An 18,995-nucleotide genomic window follows, 5' to 3' on the forward strand; every position below is an offset into this window, starting at 1 on the left:
GGGGAATCACTCTCATATCCTGTCCCGGTGTGCACTGATCCACATAGGCTCATGTTTATACACCCTCATATGACTTAGACAGAGCAGAGGAGAGACAGGGCAGGAGGGATGAACAGTGTTTATTTTCCTCTGCATATGTAAGGGCAGGATTTGTGGGGCACGTGTGAAGAAACAGAGGCTTCCTCCTGCTTTGTGTTTAGAGTTGGACCTTGGCGGAGGAGCTACCATTAGTTTCTCAGAGCCAGGTGGTTGACCAGAACTTTTCTAAATGGCTTCAACACCTTCACAAAATTGGATTAAATGAAATGGAAAAATCGCCTTGGAAAAAAAAAGCAAAATTATACCAAGGAAAATATTTAGCTGTGGTTAAAAAATTAAATAGAATATGTAACAGTGGAATGGCTGTTTTCACTTAAACTCTGCTCTTTATTATATTGGCCTGTTTATAGTTGCCACTTTCAATTTGTAGCTTTGTGCAATTATACAGGAGTAGAAAAAAATATCTTTATCAGGCTCTCCGCAAGCCAGCAGAATAACTGTTCATTATTGTGAAATTGAAGTCAGCATTATCCATTTCAGGCATGTAAGTGAATGTTGTGACAATGTGTGCTACTGACGCTAGCTTATCTGCTTTCACTGTGATCAATGAGTGGCCTAAGAGACCCGAAGAAACCTGTCAGCCTTTGTAGATTTGACCCTTGACATGACATGACCTGATACCATGTGGCCCTCCACATCGTATCAGGTAGATTGTGTGTGTGTGTATGTGTGTTTATTTATATACATATATATATATATATATATATATATATGTATATATGTATATGTATATGTATACATATATATACATATATATATATATATATATATATATATATATATATATATATATATATATATGAGACATGGAGAAACTAGTATGGACAAAATCCAATATCACAGTATGACCTTTACAACAATATTGTGACAATATTGTATGGCTGACTATTGGTGCTTTCACAGCATATTTACACACAGGAGATTTTTGGTAGATGATGATTGGTAATGTGAATATATTGACCAGGCAAGTAGGAACAAATAATAATGAAGCCTTTAAAACCAGGAAAACACCACTTATCACAATATTACAATATTCAAAATTCAATACCACAATGTTGACATAATGTTGATACATTGCCCAACCCTACAAGAAACAAACAAAGAAAAAAGCGAGAGAGAAATGGGACTTATAGTGAACTATCTGGCTGTTGACAGGACTCTTTGGTGTAAGAAAATATTTGGAACTGGCATTGACCTGGCAGAGCACACACACATATATACACACACACACACACACACACACACACACATACATATACAGACCTTAAATATTGCTGTCTGTTTTTTTCTAGGAGAGGACCCTCTGCACCATCAACACATTGTTTCTTTTAGGATTTCTGTCCTATTTATCTTAGCTATCTTTGTTTGGGTTAGTTTCAGCTGATTTACAGCAGGCTCACATTTAGTCTTTAGTTAAAAACTTTTATTGAGCAAATAGGGTTCAGTAGCCAACACCACAGTACTCCATGGGGTCATATTCATTTCTCTGTTGCATTTTTTTGTAAGTCAGTCAAATCCAAATTATGCAGCCTGGAACTTTTGTAGCTGTTTTTCCCCTTTTCATTTTTTTTTTCTTTTTAACATTTTAATCTAAAAGAGGTCAGGAGCAGACAGCACCGGGCCGGCTATAGGGAAAACTTAGCTTGATGGATCCATTCTCTTTTTGATTTGTAACAAAAGCTAACAGTATCCATTTTGTTTGATGAAACTCGCTATCTGTCTACCCGCTTGAGTTATGGGCCATCATTTGTTAATGCTGACCCCATTTTGGATGTTAACAAGCCAAGCAGACCTTTGTCAGAAGAGCGATGGTCTTCTTTTGCCATAAAAAGGGCTTCCTCTCCATCACTGGTCTGGATGGTCTCTCACACTTTACTACACATGTCACTCCAGGGATTAATGGCTTACTACCACCAGCACTCTGGGAGATGGAGGGATGGACTTATGTGCACAAACACTGGATGCACCTGTCATTCGCATTATGGGTGTGAGTGTGCGTATCTGGGTATCTTCATTTTTTCCTGTTTTCCTGCATCCACCCTGGCCTTGGTGTAGTGCATTTCACTCCCCTCATACAAACACACACACACATATGCACACACACTCCCTGTGGGATGGTCGTTGGTGGGTGGCTTCTGCTGTAGATCCGAGAGTGAAACCTCTGTGACCTCTCTTAGATCAACAAATGCTCTTATTGATGACTTACACAGTTGGATGGGCTTGATGAGTTTGCTGCCATGCAGGCAGACCCCCACGTGGGCCTTCCACTCAGTGCTTCTCCAGGACTTGGCTGGAGGACAGTGGAGCGCTTGTTGTGCTTCCCGGTGAGGATGATGCATTTGAAGGCCGTGCCACTGAGACTCATGGATCACACACTCATGTTGAGCCGTTGCGTCCCCACTGAGTACTTCAATGCGCTCTAAAATCCATCATCGGGGATGTGATTCGTAATGCAGGGATTCTCTTTGCGTATGTGTGTGTCTGTGTGTGTGTGAGTGTGTGTGTGTGCAAAGACTTATTACCAATATTTACTGCCAGACATTTTTCCAGGAAACAGACATAGTTGTTTTTGACAGTTTTAGTGTTTTTTTTTTTGTTGTCTTTTACCTACGTTTTGTCTGTGTGCATGTGTGCGCCTGCTTTCATGTGCACAACACTACACGCTGTGGACGTGACCAACATGGAGGCGATGTTAATGAGTGGTTCTCTCCGGGTCTCGTGGCAATGTTTGCTTCCCACAATTTTCTGCATGTTTGCCTCAATCCGAGCAGAACACCCTTGGCGCACCACATGTGTTTCTAATAACACACAACCCCGTCGGTCTGGCAGGGGACTGAAGGTGGGGGGTGGCAGAGTATTTAAGGGAGGGGCATTTCGTCTAGCAAGGAGACATGAGGCATGAAGGTGGGTTGGATGTGATAGGTAAGGAAATGCGCAAAGATACCAAGTGGGTTGCTGCAGGTTGGAATCGAGCGCCAGACATACATAATGGATTAGAAATGGTGCGTCATACTGCAGACGGCCGTACTTGGATGCAGATTTTGCTACAGCTGGATACCGGTGCCACTTGCCTCAAATGTCCAGTTACTATAATACTTGTCACATTCAGTAAACCCATTATAAATTTGCTGTATTCTATTCATGAGAGAAAAGGGAAGAGAGAGAGAGAAATATATAAATCAGTATTGCGCCATAGCCAGACATCGGGAAGCACCCTGCAATTAGAGGTTAACCTCACGCCTTTTTTCTGCACCACTGCTCTTTCATGAGAGGAAACACCGAAACACCCCCCCTCGGTGATCCAGCTCTCATCTCATTTACTGACGCACTGCCACATTGTGGATTTTCAATATGTTTAGATGCAACAATGCAAAAATGACGTTTTTTTTTCTGTCTTTTGGGAGACAGTGTCCCTGGCAAATTCCTTTGGCTTTTCCAATTGAAAGAATTCTTGGCTCAGGCCCCAAATCGCATTTTTCAAGCGCATTATTCTTGGCAGGATCGTCTTGTAGTTTTTGCGAGGTTTTTTCCGTTTGCGTAAGTGCCCCCTTTCCACACAGTCATATGAGACTCTCCAGAAGCAGCACCTGCTTCAGCCCGCCTTCACCCCCACTGTTCTTCCAGCCACTGCCATTGTCTTGCTCGTGGTGCTTACCCACCAAAAAAACATCTGGAGCAAACCACAATGATGTCAAGGGTCACAGTGTGATGTCACTGCTTTATGTCCAATAGAAAAAGAGCTATATTGTGTCACTCCCACCGCAAGCGTTCACCTCACTGAATCCCGACAAAGAGGTTACGAGTTCAAACCAGTTTATGATTCATCACTCATGTACATTATTGGCTGTCAGAGGTGAAGCTTGTGTTTATTTAAGCAGTCGGGTCACACAGTTCAATATTATTATTTTTGCTCTCTCCCTTACTCATTTAAAGTAACAATCCTTAACGTTTTCATATAAATAAATATCCACTGTGCTGTTTTCTACTGATGATAGATATAGCACAACAGCGATTCAACATATACATAATTCATGAAAGCCTTTGCATTTGCTTTCGTAAACTGAGAAAAGATTGATTGCATCTGGTGTCAGACGGGTCTTTCTGGGGGAAAATCCTCATTTATACTGGAAGTCATGTATTTTGTACGTTCAGCAGTAGCAACAGTGGTTTGTGTGGAATAAACTGAAGACCAAGTGTTTAGTTAGCACGAGCACTACAAGCCACAGTGAGTGAACAGCATCACCTACAGAGGCTTAGTCTGGATTGCAGCACTGGAAACACTGTTTTACTCGTAGGTGCTCTCTGGGATGTGCAGCACAAAAAAATGCCACAGCATTGAGGGTTTAGCATCAAAGTTGTTGCCAACATCAGAAAAGCGATGCACCCAATGACACTAATGTAATGTCACTAATGTAACCACTCAAAAGCGGTGCGAGGGGTGTGTCAGTGTTTAATGGATCAACTGCTTTGTGATGAGCAACTTGGATTACACAGCAAGTCAGTGCAAACATGCAGAGTTAGCATTGTCCTTTTCAGACACTGCTCAGGATAATGTTGTGCAGCCTTCTGTTGAGGCCTGTATGGATTGATCAGGTCCATACATGGCTGTGCTGACTGACTCATGTGTGTGTGTGGGTTCAAGCTGGCTGCGTCACTGCCAATATACACTTCTCTCACTATGACGATCCTGTTATTTCCAGCTGTGCTGCTGCTCTGCTTATCTGATTCCCAGCTGATAAGATGTGTGTCTACGTGTATATATATGTGTGTGTGTGTGTGAGTGTGTGTTAGGGAGAGAGAGGGAGAGAAACATTTCAGTTGGCCTGCAGGCAGTGATTGGTAAGCTGGAATCACTCTGGTCTGTGTTTTATTGCTCTGGGCACTGCTCCCAGAGAACACTGTGTGCGTGCGTAAGTGTGTCCACGTCTGGCATGTGTGTTTTTTAATACGTGCATGTGCGTGTGGGATGTGCCAGGCTGGAGATACCGAACCCAAATCAGCCTTATTCTGGACCTCCCGGACCTCTTGACTTCACGTTGCTTCTATTTACATCGAGGCCCAGTCTCGCTAATGACACGCCACATTCCTGTTAGTAATCAGTGGTTGGATGGAAACGGAGCAAAGTCTGAACCATTCTCCACCACCTCTGGGAGCTCGGCGAAGTCGGCCATATTCTGGACCTTGCCAGAAGGCATAAATGTCTCGCTACGGTCACACCCATCCTCTTCCCATGCCCAGGCCCTCAACACCAGTCTCTGCTTCCAGTCTGCTCCCCCTGTCTGCCTCCCAGCCCCGGCCAGATCTTCAGGCAGCCATAGATCTCCTCCTGTCAACAACTAATTGGTTGACCCGCAGGGCATCCTGTGTCACACCATACCACCATTCATTGGCTAATGTGCACTATGCCATCGATGCCATTCGTCACCGGCTGTGACAGACCCAAATTGTCATGTTTTTAACCTTGCGAAAGAATAAAACCCTTTTTTTTTATGATTTGTGCAAGAATAAGACTTCATCTTGATCTCATGAACATACCAGAAAGTTTACAGAATATAAACTATGCATGCATCAGTGTGCATATTTGGTCTGTTCCTACATTTATATGTTTGCACTTGCCTCCAGTCTATGTTTTCATTTTATTTATTTATTTATTTAGTTATGTCAGAGACTTACATTTTGCTACTCCCATTTTTCTTTTACTTTCCCCACCGCCTTGTTTCATTAGCTGCAGGCTACACTTCAACTCACTTCATTAACAGTTGGGGAGCAACAGTCTTAAACACAGGTGTGTGTGTGTGTGTGTGTGCGTGTGTGTTGATAAGAGAGATTGTGTTTTCTCTTTGTTCCTTTGCCTGCTTGTTGTATCGAGTGTCCATCTTGAAGCAACTGGCTGCGTGCTGGTGTGTGTTGTGGATGGTGGGATAGAAAAAAAAATCACCGGCAGAACGTAAATATTATCCAGAGTTTCTGGGAAGCATTTCTCTCATGTCAATGGAATTGCGCTCTTGAATGTTTGCCAGTGTGCTGATCCCCTCCCCTCCCTCTCCATCCCTCCCCTCTTTCGCTCCCCCTCTCCTCTACACCTTAGAACAAGTCTTAATTTGTCGGGAATATTACTGCCCTGTGCTGACATTCGCCGGGCTACGGGGGCTTATGGGAACCGGGGCCAGCTGCGATTTGATTGGCCGGCGCGGGGATGTGCCGGCGCTCGAACCTCTCCCTAGTTTGGCTTGTTTAAACATACACACACACACACACACACACACACACACTCCGCGCCGCCCTCGGCATTCAAAAGCTGTCAGGTGGAATTCTTCAGCAAGTGCATTCACACTCGTTGTGGTTTGTACAGCGCCGGGGAGCTGGAAAGGCTGGAATGAGTGATTGCTAGTCGCTCAAGGCTGAGCACTCTTCGTAGACACACAGCATAGGCCTTAAAGGGACACATGCCCACGCTGCAGGATGCACACTAGACTGCACAGTGTGGAGCTGTGACAGATTTAGGTTTTGAGGAACTGCGCTGAGCACTAGGGGAGATGTGCTTTGTATGTGTTATAGTTTTAGGTTTGGAAAGGATGATTTGTGAGAAGTTTGCCTGAGGGGAGTGTATGGAGGAATGTGTGTGAGTGTGTGTGCTTGGACTAAGACGGCGTACGGGGGTCTGTTTTCTGTAAGAGGGAGAGCAGGCCTTGGCTTCCACCAACCAGCACTACACAACCACCAAGAGAGAAGTAATCTAAGCCAACCTGCTCCCCTCCTCCTCTCTCTCTCTCTCTCTCTCTCTCCCTTTCTCATTCTCTCTCCCTCTCTCTCTTTCTCTCTCTCTCTCTCTCTCTCTTTCTCTTTCTCTTCCTCCCTCCAGCCTCTCTTATGAAGTGTGAGGCTAAACACAGGCCCAGAGTGCCGGATCAGGCTCCCACTATCGATTGACTTTATTTATGTGTTTGTTTATTTATTTAAAAGGCCCTGAACCCCTATGTCCCTGAGGTGTACTTATGTGCCACACACACACACATACATATCCACACACAACCCTACTGTATACATACAAATACCCCTTGGATCAGTGTGCTCATATGTTTAGCCAGGCTGTGAAACACTTTGCAGCGAGCTTTTTTTTTTTTTTTTTTTTTTTTTTTTTTAATCATTGAAGCAGTGAGCTGTCAGTGCCGTGACACATATCGTCATTAGCGTAACAAGGTGTGACATTAGCTCATATATGGACACAGGATGCCGGCTCAGTGTTAAGTACAATAACACAGTTGTTGAATTAAAAGAAAATAATCAACATCCCTTATATGGTCAAGGCCAAGGAACCATTTCGAAAAGCTCATTAGGCCAGTGCAGCCTAATTTGGCCAGTTCTATTTTGAAGTCGTATCCTCGTGTTACCATTGTTTGGTGGTAATCAGAGACAGTCTGACTGATGTTATTTTCGAGAAATCACTGATGAACCCCGCTCACAGTTGTGTCACTGCTCAGGGCATTGCAACACGCCTCCTTATCGCAGATCTTCCACGCTTCATTAGAACGGCATCAACCGGTAACACACCCGTCAGTGTGTGCGGAACAACGTCTGCGCATTGTTGGCAGATGTTTTGTACATATTTGTTCCTATTTGTACGTTTGATTGTCCAACTTACCTATCCAGATCGCACATCAGCTGACAGAGAAACAGGTCTGACTTCTTCCCGCCCAGTGACTTTTTATGCCTGAGGTTGATCAGTTGGCACGTCGTCATCCAGAGGCATCCGACACCATCTGCCTCGCTGAGGTGATTTATGGCTTTATCAGCCTAAAACAAATTAAAATCTGATTCTTATCTGTGTTTGTTTTGAGCGTGTCACTATATTCAGTTCCTTGTCATGCTTAAGTGACACACAGCAGATGGAATGTAGATGTGGGTGTGTTTGAATATGTGTGTGTGTGTGTGTGTGTACTTGTATGGCTTTGGCGAGTGAATCCAGCTTGCAGCCCCACTGCATTAGCAGGTAATAAATGTGGACTTAGACTTAGGGCTTTGCTCCGCCTAGCCAGTGAGTCCACTTCTCATATGGTTAGTGTGTGTGTGTGTGTGTGTGTGTGTGTGTGTGTGTGTGCTGGTCTTCACATGGCCCATAGTGATCCCTCATTTTGAATAAGACTGCTGCTGATCGCTTCACCATCTGATTCCCATCTTATTCCTCTTAAACGCTCTCCTCCTCCTCTTCCTTTTCCTCCTTTTTCTTCTTCTTCTCCATCTCCCTCTCTTTCTCTCTCACCTTATTCTTTCGGTCTCCTTCTCCTTGTTCTTCTCCTCGACACAACTCACATAATGAACGCAGAGGAAAAGGTTCTTGTTCCCAAATGGCTTTCATTCCACCTTATGCTCTCTCTAACCAGGAAGTGTGTGAGACACCGTTGAACTTTTGTCTGCTTTTGATTGCTTCTCTCTCGGAAACCCCTCAGCAACCAGCTTGGCGAGCCCTCCTCCTCCTCTCATGAACACAGCTGCCACCACACTGCTGGTGAACCTCTGTGCTCCCCCCCATTCTCTCTGTCCCATGTCTTCCTCTCCTTAATATCCTCCTCTCTCATTTCCCCTCATTTTCTTCTCATGGCGTTGAGAGGAAAATTTCTCCTCTTGGTTCTCCGTCTGATTCCAGTGCAGTGTTGTGGCACTTTTATCTGCTACGTTTATAGCCTAAGCTGAGGTCTCCTCTCCGGGGCATGATTTAACACTCCAGAGAGAAAGTATCACAGTGAAAGAGAGAGAGACAGATTGAAACAGATGAAAAACAAAAAGGTACAAGAGTAAGAACTCAAATGCACTTAAAAAAAGAGCAACAAGTTAATAGAACAGAATTGGTCCAATCTCAGCCTGAACTCTTGCCCACTCACCATTTAACAAAATGGCCACTTAGCCTAAACGATCCAAAGAATCACTCACTGTTTTTGTGTTTTGGTTTAATTGAAAATTTTAGAGAGTGCACGGTCTCATTTCCAATGGCTGTTTGGCAAATGACAAAACCACATGCGGTAATGGTCACTCGCATCGAGGGCTGATAGTGTCCAGCACACCGCTTGGCCCCCGTGCATCATACCATTTGTGATTCTCTTTGAGTTCCACATCTGGTGACAAGAACAAACAGAAAGAGTTGCAAGAGTCTAAGTTGGCAGAAACGTTGGATCTGAGATTGCACCATAGTGTCTGGACTGAGTTGGCCTGTGACTAGTAGTTGTAAAAAATATTCTGGGAGTCTGGGATTTCATAATATAGCAATAAAATGCGGGAGGGTGTCCTTTGCTGTAATTGTAATCATAGTAAAAATGCTCTCAAGGGCATCATAGTTTACCAATGTGTGTTTCAGCAGAATTTTTCTCAGTGAAGTCGTTTAGATATATACAGATGAATATCAGGAGGAAATAAGATGAGTGCCTCTCAGCTTTCTAGGAGTTTGCATATCAACCAAGGTCAGCGTGTCTTTGACTGATCGGATTGCTCGGCTAAAACTACCTGATGTGTGAAGTGACTTGCTTTAATTGTCACTTCAATTATTATAAAACAATTAGGTCTTGCAAAATAAGCTCTTTTATCAACTTATCATGCAGTTGGTAGTGTTTATTTAGTTCACTGTGATGCACGCGTACCTTGTTGCACATTTTGAGTGCTTAGTGGATGGTGCAAGCCTTGTATCATCTCAAAGGCATCGTAACACACTAAAAACTGCAGATGCTGTTATAAATTGCTGCTGATCTTTTTTTTAGTGGGTAATGGAAAAATGATCAGGGAGATTATTTGCTAGACGGTGTCTGTATTCCTGTAACAGTAGAAAGATGATCTTTACATAAACTTTTAATGCAGTAGGTAAATGTTTCAAATCAGTTAAAATATAGAGTGATGAGGTGTCTGCCGGGAAATAAAAAATCCACTGGAAAAGATGAATAATGTCTCATCTGGTGGATTGGATATCTATACATTAGTCTATTCGTCTCTCTCGGTCTTAATCTCCATCTTCCTTAATCTCTCTCACTTTCCCCGTCCTTCTCCCTTCTCTGAATGCTCATCAGTATGCAGAGCCTGCAGTATGACCTATTAAAAGTCATTTGTCAAATTGCAGCCAACTGGCTTCACTGCAATCAGGCTCAATGTGAATATATTTTGACATGTGTTTTTCCTGCCCTCGGCTGAGCGCCTAAGGACCTGTGACAGCCCGAAGCCTCTCCGAATACTAATACAGTTAGCTCTAATACAGTTGGCACAGACGCACACACACACATGCACACACACACACAAGGACTGGACACACTCAAGCACTGTCAGCAGAATGACACAGCAGACGCAATCTCCATATTTGGATGATATAGTACCTGACAGTCACGGCAAGTGGCACTGTCACCGTTGATCACACGCAAATGTGTCACACAACAAACAAATAGCACCGGCCTTCAGACACGCGCGCATACACGCACGGAAATGCAATTATGGACGCCAGTGAATTCATATAGAAATGCAAAAGAAATGCACACACACACACACACAGACACACACACAGACACACAGAGGATAGCACGTCCATGTGAGTGGTGGTCATGTGTTTCCCAGCAGTGGAATCCTATCCCTGGAGGCCGGCTGGATGACACAGATGTTTGTGGGCTTTCGGAGCAGATGCTGCTGAGCTCTCCTGGAATGGAGAGTTGTTACTTTGTGGCCAAGTTGCAAAGCCGTAGCTTGGCATGGTTTTTGCTGGGGGAAAAAAAAAAAAAAAAAAAAAGTTGATTACAACACCAACCATAACCTTAGGGATGAAAAATTATGATCATCGGGGCAGATCCAACAATTTTTAACTTTGTGGCTTGGCCACTGGGAGGGAGCATTGGAGGGTAGTGGTCAGTAGGGCGGGAGAGATGGATTGGTAGGTGGATGGAGGTCTTTGGAGGACCGCAAAGAAGGAAGATGTACAGTAGCATAAAGCCAGAAATTATAACTCTAGAAGCAGTAACAATGAGGTAGACAAGCATGAGCAAACAATGGAGGTCTGGCAATCATAGGACCAGTGTCCAGATTGAATTTTTTGGGGTGAGGCCTGCCGAATCTTTTTTAGTACTGGACCAGAGCTAAAAGAAAGAATGATTCGGGTGAACGTTACGTTGCAGCATGTTGGTCCTTGTTCAATGGGACACAGTTGCTTACATTCTCAAAATGTGGCTCAACCTGATCATACTCCATTTCTGGATAAGACATAAGATAGAAGGGAGATTGCGTATATCAGAGGTGTTATGAAATATTTTGGAAGGTAATATTTTGCTGAGGGAGGTGCAGGATGGTTGATGGGTGCAGTAAAAGGTAAAATTGTATTTGCTGTAGTTGCGGGATGAAAAGGGATTCATCATCCCTCGCTATGCAATTACAGCACAAAATGAAACCTTTGGTATGTTTTGATTTTAGCTACGGATTTGCACTGGAAAGCCCCTGTTCCACAGTTCTGGAAATGATCTCTTATGCCTCTGTTTCTTGTTTTTTTTCGTGTAGCATATCTACTAATGGGCCGTGTTTGCAAACCTCAACAATGTGTTAATGTGTTGGGTGTGTTCATCTCCCTGGTCTTTGCTATGATTTGGTTGCTGCCCATATGGCTTTGAAAGCATGCTGATCTGCTCAGGCTGGAATTGAGCGAGCTTGCAAACTTTTGGCAAGCAGTGGAAAACCTCAGTCATATTCAATGGACATAAACATCGCTGCTCCGCTTTCAAGGGGCAATGTGCTCAATTTCCCATATATGGCTGTCATTGATCCGTAAAATAATAGTCCTGATTTTAGCCTGTGTGAAGTGTGTGAAAGAAACGAGAAATACATGTGGCAGCCCCCCTTTGAGTCTCCAAGGTGTACCTTTGGCATCCATATTGGATTTATATTTATATTGTTCATCCTTGCTTCCCAAATCGGCTTGGATTCAAACCCATCGATGGTACAGTTGTTGGATTCTGTTTGTTTATACGACTTTATGTCCTGATGATGTGGGAAAGCTGCTTGGTGCACTCCGTGAACACTTCTTTCTCCCATTATGCTCATTGGATTTTATGAAGGGCTGGCTGTTTGTCTGGGATAACATGCGGAGCCTGGCTCGACTGGCCATCTGCACATATACACACGCACACAATGCGCACACACACACACACAAACATACATCCACACAGAGTGAGGATGGTTGGTTATATGGTGCTGAGGAGCTGTGGCTTTACATGAGGCAGGGGGTCTAGACAAGCTCAGTGGAGCTATGTGAGTTTTATTCTGCCCGGCTGCCTGCATGCTAGCCTGCAGTAGGAAGGCCCTGGCTGCCTGCATGGCTGTGTGCTAGTCTAGCGTAACATAGTTGAGTGCATCATGTGCCCTGCACACTTGTGGCTGACCCCACTGAAACTTCAGGATGTCAAAACCATTGGGTTTGGCACAGTAACCTTGCGGTTAGAGAGAGTGTCCCATCTTGACCAAAACAGCCCATGTTCAAGCCATGAATCCATCTCCAAAAATATTTCCAAGGAAGTATCCTCAAGCAAGACACTGAGCACTTTTTCATTCACTGTAAGTTGCTCTTGATGAATCTGTAACCACACTGGTACTGTACACTGTCAGAGACTTGGCTGACTTGGCTTCCAAGGGATTGTGTGTTGTGCAAGAGTCTTTGTTTGCATCTATGTATCGGCCTTGTTAGTTATCAGTAAAAGTATTTTCATTGCTTTGGTTATGTCTTTTACAACACCACATCACTTTGCTGAGTTAAAGGAATAGCTCACCCAAATTGAAAACTCTGTGTATATTCTTGCCCTCATATCAGTCAAAACAACAGAGAACATTTCTCTGTCCCCTCCCGTTTTTGGTTTACACTTTTAAATAAGAGATTTACATCACTCAAACTGAAAAATCTCTGCTCCAAGTGACTTATAAAGTTAATGATTATAATACTTAATATTACCACAAAAATTACTACAGAGATCACCACTGACCCCCGAAATGTCCAATCTAATTGTTTAAATGATCATAATTAGCCTCTTGTTGATGTTGTACTTGCCAGGCGAAACTATTGTTCATGCAGTGAAATCGCTTTGGTAGAGGAACAAGGAAACGCAGAAATGTGACTGTCTGCTAGTTACATGGAAAACCTTCACCAATGGCCATCTGTCTCAGTCATCAGCCACAAGTTTATTGACTGAGTGCACACAAAGGATGAGTTTTCCTGGTTGTTCAGCTCCGTAGGACATGAATGGAACCGATGACTTGTTGACTTGTTGCTCACAGTCTGAACGGGGTAAAGTGTACAATGGATGCATTGGTGACGACAGGAGAATCATCAGTGTGGCTTGAATAGCTCCATTCCTTGTTTTTCTGTCATTGTCTGGTTTTATTTCTTATTTGGCCTTTATTACACCTGCTTTCTCCTTCCATCACTATACTGGCATCAAGTAAAGCTATTAAATATTGGAGTTGCAGCTTTTTGGGATAGGGAATGTTTGAGTAGGAAGCACATTAGAGATAGAGATAGATAGATAGATACTTTATTCATCCCGAAGGAAATTCACAGTTTTCAGCAGTATCCACAGAGTACAAGATTAAGTAAATCAAGAATAAAGAATAAAAGCTGACCCTCGAGATCTAAAGATCTAAGTACCAATGTGCAAAAAAACAATGTGCAAAAAACCAATAAAACCAGTGTGCATCGATGTATACAATGTGCATAGATGAGCGCAATGTGCAAATTTACAGTATAAACAGATGATAAATAAATAAATAGCACCCAGATGATAAATAGATAATAAAAAGCCAATAAAACCAGTGTGCATCGAAGTATACAGTGTGCATAGATGTGGGCAATGTCCAAATTCACAGTATCTACAGTAAAATGTTGGCCCACCCAGACAAGATAATTTGTCCTCTATATCCTCACTATTCAATATTATACACACACACACACACTCGCACAGCTGCAGTCTGCTGCATACAGTTTGCCAGTCCTGGTCAGGTTCGCACATGTATAAAGTGTGTGCGTGTTTATGTGTGTACAATGTGCTTGTGTGTTTGCCCCCAGGCCTCCCATAACTATAAATGGCTTATCAATTTTAATCTGACCACATGTGGCAGTCAGACAGTCCATCTCTGCCAGGCAACACACACACACACACACACACACACACACACACTCACACACACATTGTGTGCCAGGGGTGTCGAAGCAAGTCATAAATCACTGGAGGATCAGACTTCCCAGAACCTCTGCAGAACCCATCTCTCTCTCTCTCTCTCTCTCTCTCTCTCTCTCTCTCTCTCTCTCCCTCTCTCTCTCTCTGGTCTGGAAAAAGGCTGAACTCATCAGGGTGGTAATAAAAGACAGGTGTCTTTTTATTCCTTTTGAAAGCCCACTCTTTTTGCACCACAGTTGGAAAACAGAGCTGGACTCGCTTCTCGTCGTATAACACTCCACTTTTTTTGGGGAGCTGGATACCAGACCTACGTCAAATAGAGTTTTGAGATCATCTCCGAGGACCGTGAGCTGTTGCCTCTGTCTGCGTGGATAGGCCAGATGGGCAGAGTTTCCACTGGAACACTTGTTTGAGCTCCAAGTACCAGGCCCGCTCCGTCAAGCCACGGCCAAGTGTTTGAAAGGATCGCATCTCATTTCATGTGACTTCCAAAATGACGCATAAAAATAATTTATGTTGTGTTTGCAGTATTTGTGGAGTGATAAATACTTGCACATATACAGTGTTCTCTACAGGTGTGTGTGTGTGTGTGCAAGCTTAAATCCAGCAGAAGAAAAGTCTGTACAGGTGAAATGTTAAAAACAACTTGTGTGGGGTAGAAGAAGATGAGTGATTGAGTGGGAAAGAAAGTTGTATTTTTGTTTAATTACTACTAGTCATCTGTTAATGTTTATAATGTTACCTGAATTTATTATACTATACTGCTATGGCAACATAGGAGTCTGTCGTAGCATGCCAAAATGCAAATCAGAGTTGAATTGAGTAAGAGATGGTAATGTAGTGTGTGTGTGAGTGTGTGTGTGTGTGTGTGTGTGTGTGTGTGTGTGTAAGGGAGAGAAAGAGATGTTTTTCTACAGCAGAGACAACTGGCAGAAGTTTTTGGCAGGAAGGTCCTTGAAGACTCTTAAAAAGTTTTAGAATAAATTGTCCAAACTTGTATAAACTTTTCCAAATCTAGGCTAACCTCTTAAAAACAGTCACTGGATGTCTTTTTTTCCACACAATTGCAGATTTCTTTGCATTGCCGGTCCACTCTTAGATTAATGCAGGGCAGGTGGAATAATATGCAAAACACATTTTTCAAAATTGAACACATCTATATATCATCAACACAAAATGGGCTTGATGATGCTTTACAGTTAATTTCCTGGTGTGCTTTTTCTTACTCAGCACATTCATAATTTCAAAACTTTCATTTCCTATGTTCATTTGGAAATAGTCACACCATGCCAGGGGTTGTTTCTTTACTTTGGATTTTAAAATCGGTCGTAAATTTAATTCCAAGTAGGATTAAAAATGTCTTAAAAAGTCTTAAATTTGGCTGTGTGAAACCAGATACAGCAGATCCCCTGTAGGTTACTCCAGTTCAGAGGGAGTGTTTATATGAGGTCAGCTCATGCGGAGTGAGAGCTTATTAAGCCTATTAAGGGACATAAACACTGTGAATGTATTGTCTTTGTGCTGTAGCTGACTCACAGTTGGATTAGGCCGGTTTGTGCTAATGTGCTAACGTAGTCTGATGGAATATGTTGGAAAGGGCCGGGGCAGACGGATGGATGCCGCCGTTTTTTCCAAGATCAAAAGCTGATGACACGACTCACTGTCACTTTATTTATTTCTCTCTTCGGCTATTTTTTTCCCCCTCTCTTCCTTCCTCTCCTGCTCTGTCGCTCCTGCTGTGCAAGATGACAGGATACACCAAGCCCTGTGTGTGTGTGTGTGGCCCTGTGTATGTGTGTCTGTGTGCATGTGTGTGCGCACATGTGTCTGTGTGTGTATGATCAAGTGCATACTGCCCTGTGTGTGTGTGTGTGTGTGTGTGTGTGTGTGTGTGTGTGTGTGTCACTCGCCCCCTGCCTTGGCACCGCCATTGATTTCCTCTCGCTGTCACTTCCTGTGCGAGCTGATCGAGCGTTTCCAGTGGCAACACTCTCCCTCCAACCATCACACTCCAGCCTCCATCCATCTCTCCATTCATCCATTCATTTATCCATCCATCCATCCATGCATCCATCCATGAGCGCCAGACCGCAGATCTCCTCATTTATTAATCATCAGCGAGAAGTAACAAGGGAGCAGTCAGAAGAAAGAGGGAGGAAAGAGAGAAGTGGCTGCAATGCACAAGATTATTATAGATGACAATCTCCATTAATCCATTTTGAGGAAAAAATGTATTTAGCATTCCTGTGTTTAGTATGGATTTAGTAGCTTTTGTTTTATTTTATTTTATTTTAATCAAGGCACTGCGTCCTCAAAAATAAGTTTGCTCTTATGGCAATAATCATTTTGTCAGAGTGGATCTGAAACAGTGAATTTCTCACTTTCAGCCAGAAAAGCTTCAGACCATCTGCTGCCTGTGCCCGTCTCCTCTTTTCTCTCTGGTCCAGTTATGGAGCAAAGTGTGTGTGTGTGTGTGTGTGTGTGTGTGTGTGTTGCTTGGTTCAGGGGGATCGCAGTCATAAGTTCAGTGTTACAAATGACTGTACTTTAGGTTCAGGAGGAGGCAGGTGGGTGCCGATACTGTAAAATATGGTGTCGCAACAAGAAATGGAAAAGTCTTCAGCTTAAATTTCAGACTTGGGTTTGGCAGCAGTAGCGAGTGGCATAGGTTCTTTTCCAGTTATGTTTTTTTTTTAAGTCAGAAATTTTCAAAGCACAAACTATCACCTGTATGGTAAATATCTTTATTTTTTCATAAGCATATTGTGAATGCATCACTCTTTGACTTTGTTTTCCAGATCCCCTTCTCTCTGGTGCAGTTTCCGCTGTGGGAATATTTAAAGGTATGTATTGGATCACTCCATCTCTCTGTCTAGCACATTGTATTCCCTCTCTGCCTTTATTATCCATCTATTTTATTCCTTCTTATCTCTCTCTCTCCCTCCACTTGCCCCAGGCAGCAACTCCACCGCTGCTCAGTACAGTCATTTACAGTAATTATTCGCAGCGATAAACCCCTAGTAAAGTTATAATAGTGTGCTTATGCTCTGACACATTTACAGCCGTCTCACACCCCCCATTTTCTCATATCACTTCCGCAGTAGAAAATTGGAAATTACGCCCTGCTTTAATGGGTCGTCATGGCTTCCATCAAACCAACCTGTAATTTGTCATGAGCTTTGAGCACAGCCAGTCTTTAATCTCTCTCTAATTCTGCCTCTCTCTGTCTCTCAACCTTAGTCTCTCTCTCTCTCTTTTTCTCTCTCTCATTCTCTCAGTCTTGCCCTCTCTTTCTTTTCATTGTGTGTCCCTGAACACATAAAAACCCCCCATTTCTCTTTGAAAAGGCGGCGTTTTGTGGGGGTGACATCATGTCTCAAGGGTGCGAGAAGCGGACAGTCAAACATTCCGTCAATGTTAGGACCTAACGGGCCGGCTAGGACGAACAATACGCCGCACAGCTGTGTGTGTGTGTGTGTGTGTGTGTGTGTGTGTGTGTGTGTGTGTGTGTTTGTGTGTGTCCCTGTGTTTGTAAGAGTTTGATGTTGTCGTTCACAAGTGTCTCTTTGTCCCCCAGTCAAAGGCCCTCTCTCTCCAGGCCATCTGCACGCGGCCGTTGGTGGAGAGCTTAACTGCTGGAATCTGTATCTCCTCTCCTCTCCTTTCCTCTCCTCTCCTCTCCTCTCCTCTCCTCTCCTCTCCTCTCTTCCTTTTGAAACTTCCCGTATACCACCTCTCCCATCCCGTCCCCCTATTTGTCCTCTGATCTCCGCCCTCCTCTTCCTCCTCTTCCTCCTCGTCTTCTTCTCTCTCTCCTCCCGCCCCTTCCAGATGTATAGTCCAACTCCTCATCCTCGACATAAACGTGGTGTCCTGAATGGCTAACGAGGCGATTGCGCCGCACAAAGGAGGAGGACGGCTGCGGGAGGAGAGAAAAAAACAGCAACAAACAAACAAAAGAGAAAAAAAAAAGGCAGCTACGAGCGAGCCAACAGGTTTTTATTGTCGTTCCTTGAGAACGATCAGGCCGTTGGGATGTTTAGTGGCTTCCACGAATGAGAACAATGTGATTTAGATTGAATAATGCCAGAGTGAAGGAATGTGGAAGAGTGTTTGTGTGTGGTTGTGTGCGTCTGTGTGTGTGTGTGTGTGTGTGTGTGTGTGTGTGTCTGTGTGTGTGTGGCATTCTCACCCTGGGATCTCCCATCTGCTCTGTGGGATAGTAATGTGCTGTGTTATGGCCTTTTTCGTTTTGTTTCACACAGAGCCAACACAGCTGTCAGCAAGAGAGAGAGAGAGAGGGAGAGGGAGAGATTGAGAGAGAGAGGGAGAGGGAGAGATTGAGAGAGAGAGGGAGAGAGAGAGGAGAAGAGAAGTGGAGAGAGAGAGGGAGAAAGGGAGAAAAGAGGCCTCTACATTTTGTCCTAGAAAACCGACTAATGACTGCCAATCCACCATCAAATGGTGCAAGAGGAATAAACACTGAAATCGTTCCTCTCAGTGCATTAAACAGCAATCCCGCTGGTCCCTGAATTTTTGGGATGTTTGGGATGTTATGCAAGTTTGTGGGATGTACACATATGGAAAGTCAGAGAATTTGGTAAATTCTCTCGAGAGGTCCGGACAGTTTTCAAACGGTTGACTGTACAGGGATATAACTTGTAACCATGTTTTCCAATTTGTTTCGCATATTGATTACATGAGTTTGTAGGTTTCTGCTGC

The 18,995-nt window shown here is 43.6% G+C and overlaps 1 protein-coding gene across 1 annotated transcript in view; it reads left to right on the plus strand.

Moving 5' to 3' along the window:
• Positions 1-18,995, plus strand: part of slc25a26 (solute carrier family 25 member 26) — a 56,541-nt gene that overhangs the window by 18,191 nt on the left and 19,355 nt on the right. The window contains exon 6 of the mRNA XM_030051364.1: positions 17,072-17,116. Within this exon, the coding sequence (XP_029907224.1) occupies positions 17,072-17,116 (45 nt within the window). The remainder of the gene's footprint in view (positions 1-17,071; positions 17,117-18,995) is intronic.

The sequence above is a fragment of the Myripristis murdjan genome, chromosome 5, assembly GCF_902150065.1.
Source record: "Myripristis murdjan chromosome 5, fMyrMur1.1, whole genome shotgun sequence".
NCBI classification, from domain to species: Eukaryota; Metazoa; Chordata; class Actinopteri; order Holocentriformes; family Holocentridae; genus Myripristis; species Myripristis murdjan.